The 6370-nt window shown below is 34.6% G+C and overlaps 1 protein-coding gene across 1 annotated transcript; it reads right to left on the bottom strand.

Moving 5' to 3' along the window:
- Positions 1–3318: 3318 nt before the first annotated feature.
- LOC128235783 (uncharacterized) lies at positions 3319–4534 on the bottom strand. Its single transcript, XM_052950580.1, has 3 exons — positions 4227–4534; positions 3796–3992; positions 3319–3601 (listed from the first exon to the last, which is right to left on the bottom strand). The coding sequence occupies exons 1-3, from the start codon at positions 4362–4364 to the stop codon at positions 3319–3321; spliced, it is 618 nt and encodes a 205-aa protein (XP_052806540.1). The 5' UTR covers positions 4365–4534.
- Positions 4535–6370: the final 1836 nt, after the last annotated feature.

The following is a 6370-nucleotide window of genomic DNA, read 5'->3' as shown; positions in this document are numbered from 1 at the left end:
CAACTGAAAATGAACCAGATCTCCCTGTGTTACATTCTGTGCAATTCAACTACCATGATAGTGTAAACTTGAGGGACAGTTCTAGTAAGAGAGTGTTTTTGGATCATTTTGACTCTTTGAAGCAAAGCGCTGAAGAAATTCAATTAACTGAAATCTTAACAAGGGGCCAAAAAGGTGGGAAATGGCAAGAGGCCAGAACATAACGCCTAGCAGCTTCAAACTTTGGCAGCATCTGTCGTAGGAAAGAATCAACTGAACCTGACGGACTCCTGCAGCAGATGTTGTATTCCAATTTCACAAGCAAGTACACAAAATATGGAATTAAACATGAGAAGGCTGCAAAGAGAATGTATGCGAAAGCAATGCAAACTGACCACAAAGGACTACCAGTTAAAGACAGTGGTCTTGTTGTATGTGCCGACAGACCCTACCTTGGTGCCAGTCCAGATGGGCTTGTGTTCTGTTCACATTGTACAGAAAGTGTGGGTCTGGTTGAGATTAAGTGTCCTGCCTCTAAAAAATGGAGAATGCAAACGCCTGAGGAATGCTGTGAAGACAATGATTTTTTTTTGTCAGTTAGAGAATGGCCAGGTGTTACTCAAGGAAACACAAAAATATTATGACCATGTCCAAGGGCAAATGGGAATCACCGGGAGGAAATGGTGTGATTTTGTAGTTTGGACATGTGTAGGTCTTTCTATACAGAGAATTGTATTTTGTGAATCATTTTGGCTGAAAATGTTGTGTCAACTTGACAGATTTTGCCTTGTATCATACATTCCTGAACTGTACGCACAACGTGTTATAAGGGGAATGAGTCTGTTCAATTGATTTGTACATCGTCTAGTTATGTGTTGTTCATACATGTACATTTGAATGATCAATAATGACAATTTATGTGAATATCTTATTTGCTTTCAGTTATTTTCATAACTATATTCAAAATGAAAATCCAAAATGACTGTATTGTTACTATGAATTTGAAACCATGAATAGAAAAGTTGTAGAATAGAAAAGTTGTAAATCTAAATAAATGACAGTATTTTGAAATTATGTGTACTTTTTGTCAATTATGTGATGCTGTAAATCTACTTCAATTTCTTTCTTGTTTTATGTTTGACCTTTTCTACTTTTCATTTCCATTTATCTAGTTTGCAGGGATGTATTTCTGAGCTTAATAAATAGACATATGTTTAACGTTTCAAGTGTGTTATTATTGCATTTTGTGTGCAGGATTGTGATAGCGTTTATATCACCTTGTTTAAAAAAGTAGCTGATTTTTACTCAAAAACAATTGAAGATGTTCATTTGAATATTGGTTTGCATTTAGCTACTGCACGGCCCATAACTCAAGACTGTCGAGTTGTTCTCCTTCTGACTTGCTAATTAAAAACAACAAATGAGTGTTACTTTCTTATGTTTGCATGGTGCAAAACTTAAAGCGGCTATACACTGTGTGATGAAATAGCGAAAAAAAAAGAAACTTGTCAAAAACTGACATAACGTTGGTATCAATGTGTACAATGCATTGAAACTAACTAACAGAAGTACCATATAGTATACAATTAATTTATGTTCGCATTTTTGTCCATATTTCTCCATTAAATTCTTTTTAATGGGTATGTATACCTAGTAGAATTCATTCTTATGCGTGATTTGCTAGTTGATGATATCATGGGATATAACCAAGTTAGGTATATTAGCTTAAACATTCATATGGTTTCGGGTAAGCCTTCGTAGCAAAGTGGATACAACACTGGACAACTATTTTGGTGACACTGGTTCGAACCATAGCTCAATTTTCTTTTACATTTTGGTATTTCTTTACAATTATGATATCAGAAGAGTAAAACATTTTATTAAATAGTTTGTCCTGAGATTTGTTACAGAAAAAAACTTTATTGGTGCCAATCTGGTGTACAGTCCCTTTAAACATTGGGACATATTTAGCATGGGGCTAGTTTTTTAATCTAATGTATCTTAAAGTTAACATTTGTCGGGCATTTCAGTTTGATCTATGGCACTCTTGCCTACTCTTATTTCCACTTAGTTCAATGATGAAACTGATATGAAAATTGTTCATGCTGAAGAATCCTTTAAGATATAAGCAATTCAATACTCATGATTTGAAGAATGTGGTAGATCAATTACACATGGCAAATACAAAAACCTCATTACAGAGCCAAACTTTATAAGTGATCTTTGACTTTTATTTTTAGAAATATTACAAATAATAAAACCACAAAATACAAAGCAGATGTTTCACAAACAAAAATTATATCAATAAATTGATCACTTAATGCATGTTTCAAATCAAATCTTGAAATCCATTCACATGAGCATATTTCCTTATCCATTTTTGTCAAACCTGAATCAAATCTGTCATCTCATAATTATATCATATAACTTGCTCGAAAAATTGATTTAAAAACAAAATTAGAATTTCATTAGAAAAAAGATCAACAAGTTGTTCTAGTTAGAAGTAAACAAGTTTTTATCCCTAAATCTAATGCTTGATATATACAAACGCTTTCATTGACACAGGAATTATTATTAAACAAGTGGTGGCCATAGATTTGTCAAATATGTGCATATTTTGAACACTTTAGAAATTCTCCTTGACTGTGTTACAGGAATATTGCCATGCGATATTCGAAAGTTCTTCCATTTGCCTTTCAACATGTATTCGTAAACTTGCAATGTCTTTTGTAAGGAGAACCTCACGTTTAGAGAATTGTTTTCCTTTCTGTTTAAATGGTGGAATAATGAGATGAATGCCTCTTGGAGTAGTAAGGTCTGTAATAATGAAACCCTTATCAACCATTATGGCGTCTCCTGCTTCAAGCAAGTCCAAGAGTCTACATTTTCCTGTGAGTTTCTTGTCACTGGTAAAGCCCACCCAACAGTCAGAAACAAAAGTTAAAACACCATTTGGGCTTATACCCACCAAAACCTTATGAGTCATGTGAGACTTGTAATCACTGTACATTAAACTTTTTAAAGAAAGAAAACTGGATGTTTCACTGTAAATTTCAGTGCAGTCGATAATAACTCTAGTGTTAAAATATTTCTCTTTTAATTGTTCAGGCATGTTATTTTATCACTACCTCACGAGATGGCCATTGAACAAGAAAGGATTATTGTACATGTAAATAGTTGATCCATCTTTCAACAATGTCACTACATTGTGAAGTGGATATGCAAAACCTAGTACCTAGATCTTCAAATAACAGACCTAGACGTAGGCGCATCAGCACCATGAAAAATTCATCCAGAACACTTAGCGTTCTTGGCCTTCCTCCATCTGAATCTTTATAGTTAAGTTAAGTTTCCGCCTTGAGGTCCGCACTTCAGTTTCATCCTTGATTTCATCAAACAAAGTTCAAACACAACTCGATTAGGGATTCCGGTGTAAAAACTGACCAAATCGTAATTGTATTTTACGTCATCATATGTGAGCATAGGTAGCTGACATTTTACACCAAGGTCTCTAGTAGAATGTTCTGTTTGTGAACTGAAGTCTGCTGTTTTTCCCAGGAAACTTTCTTCAGTTTGTACTTCCATCACTGCACAGTTGTTCGCGGTCTGTGTGTCACAACATCTGAAACATATACAAATTGATCATGTACCCATTTACCACATCTTACACGTACAGTCTGGTAACCCGAACCAAATGTTTTTTTTTTTTTGCCTTAAACATTTTGTTAAAGAATGAAGAAAAATGATCAGAAGTAATTAACTAATCAGATCGATTTTATAGCACAACAAGCAATATATATATATATTGAACAATACCTAAAGGACTGATTCTGTGGCTGTAGTACTGGTCCGATGCAGTGATCATGCAGGTGGACCGAGGTATCAATGGCATGTCCGGAGGGGGATACAAATGACAGTTGTGGCTGTATTATATCATCATTTGACAGATCTAGGTCTAAATCGTCATTGACCGTATCACCATCACCATCATCTCCTACGTCTTCATCAAGGAGCTGAAATTGCAAAAGAAACTGTATAAGATAAATGTTTGGGTACAAAATCTGCCAGGCTATATGGTACACATTTTTCCAGGCTGTTTTTGAAAACAATTCTTTAATTATTTCTAAAGTTACAAAATTTACAAATAAGTGCAGTGACATTGTTTTTTTTGCACCGTTGATATATCATAAATCATTTTGAGGTGCATGTAAGGAAGAACTTAAAATAATATAAGAAATAAAAAATACCGTTGGCTGGAATGTTTTGGTAGCACCAGTCTCAGTTGGAAACATAGATGGAAGTGTATGCTGGGAAGAAGGTCCTCTGAAACCAACAAAATGCTCACTACACAATCGTCTGTGTTCATTCCACTGGAACGATCTCATGACCGTTTTACATCGCTGCACCCACACACGTTTTAAACGTTTGTTCTGAGGAAAACGGTGCAATGACACTTTTCTCCTTTTAATAACCTTCCCTCTGTAAATTCCTTTACAAATACAACAGTACTTAGGGGTTTTCCTGCCCGTTTTCTTTATTAGTTTTGAATCTTTACTTTCCATTTTCACTTGTTGCTGTTTACTTCCAGGTTTGTGTAGTCCCCGGAAGTAAATTTCCGCTTTCTGCGCATGCCCACTTGAAGAGTATTCAGGGAAAGATAATCGAGTTATCGGAAAGGACAATACAATATTAATTACATGAATATAGCATATTCATGTTAACAATGGTTTATACACATTCTATACATACAATCATACTGTTACGTTAGTTATGTGTGTTGTTTTCACACTGCATTGTTTTGTCTTAAAAATAATGAAAATAATAAACATTAATTCGATTTGATTATTTTTTCCTCAGCCATTTCCCGAAACTAATACAATTTAGCGGAAAGTTAACCGTTAATTGACATAGTTTTGATGTTATAAAATACAATATTTTAAGGTATGCAGATCAATAAGAGACAATTCGACAGACGCATACAATGTTAAGAGCTTAAATGTATAGCAACATATATTATCTTGGTTTATTTTAAACGTTAAAATATGCGAGAATATTGTACTCAGTAGAGAAACAATGTACAGTGATGTTCAGTGCACTTCACAAAGAATAAATACTATGGTAAATCGTTATTTATTCCAAGCCTATCCGCTTTGTAGTAACCATTTTCGAGGCATTTCTACTGGCTTTCTCCCAACGCACACCCAGATTGCCCTTTAGCGAGGCGTTTTTATCTGTTGATCTGTCGTATATTTTCCGGCCTGGTAACCTTTTCCGTGCTGATAAGTCAAATGCATGATACCTGTTAATTGAAAATACATGAGTTTAGTTATGAGTTAAAATAAACGATCACAACAAAATCGTACTTAGGAATGAATTGTTGTGACGTATACAAAGAAATGGCCATTATATTGTGTGAATTAATGTATAGACGAAAATAAAATACCGCCAACATGGTGCTATCATTGCAGAAACATTTCCTGATATATTTTTAATATAACTTCAAATCCATATCTTCGATGAATGTTTTAATAGATCATGATTTTCAAATAACTCTGAGCGGAGAAATTGTGTTATATTGTTTTTAAATAAGAGTTTTACCATCAAATTAACGATGCTGGGACTGTTCAATAAAATTATTCTTGAAATTAAATGGTATAGTACATTATAAGAATACATATATAACCTTTGTAGTACTATGCTTCAGGAGTAGTGTGCGTTTCCAGCTGTTGAACGGCTTGTTTATCAGCCTGAAAAAGAAGTACATTAAGCGTATAAAATGATGAAGTGCTTGGTTCGAATAATATTTCGTAAGTGCTTCGTTCGAAAAATGGTTGTAGCGTTATTACCGCAAAATGCGTACGTTGCTATGGAAACATAACTAAGGACATATCGATAGGAGTTCGGTCAATGTTTATGAATAGTTATGTAAACGAAATTGCTTATATTACGGACGAAATTTTGAAAAAAATGGACAGTTCATGCTTGGTTCTAAGATTTCTGCAGCTATTGGCCTTGATTGAAAACTTGTAACACGCATTCCAAGTAAACTACAGAGCTGTCTGACAAAATGAAGGTACAATATTACAGGGAAAATTGGGCGCTGGAACATGGTTGATGTTAGGAAATTTAATTGTTTAAAAATGGAGAGAAAATAAACAAAAATACATACCGTCTCACTGGGCGCAGCATTTTAGTGCTTGGTATCAAAACAATGTACCACGTGATTAACGCCTCTGCCATGGCCACATTTTATGACACTCATTGTAACAATGTAGCAAGTAGCCAAACTTACCAGACAACAAGTGATTTTTCCACGAATAAAACCCAGAATGAACGGCATCCACCGATGATGACACAGTGCCTTGTCAAAACCCCAACCCCCACCACCAGA

Source organism: Mya arenaria, chromosome 5 (genome assembly GCF_026914265.1).
Source record: "Mya arenaria isolate MELC-2E11 chromosome 5, ASM2691426v1".
Classification (NCBI taxonomy): Eukaryota; Metazoa; Mollusca; class Bivalvia; order Myida; family Myidae; genus Mya; species Mya arenaria.
Note: the sequence above shows the minus strand (reverse complement) of the source record. Positions and strands in the feature narration are given on the sequence as shown.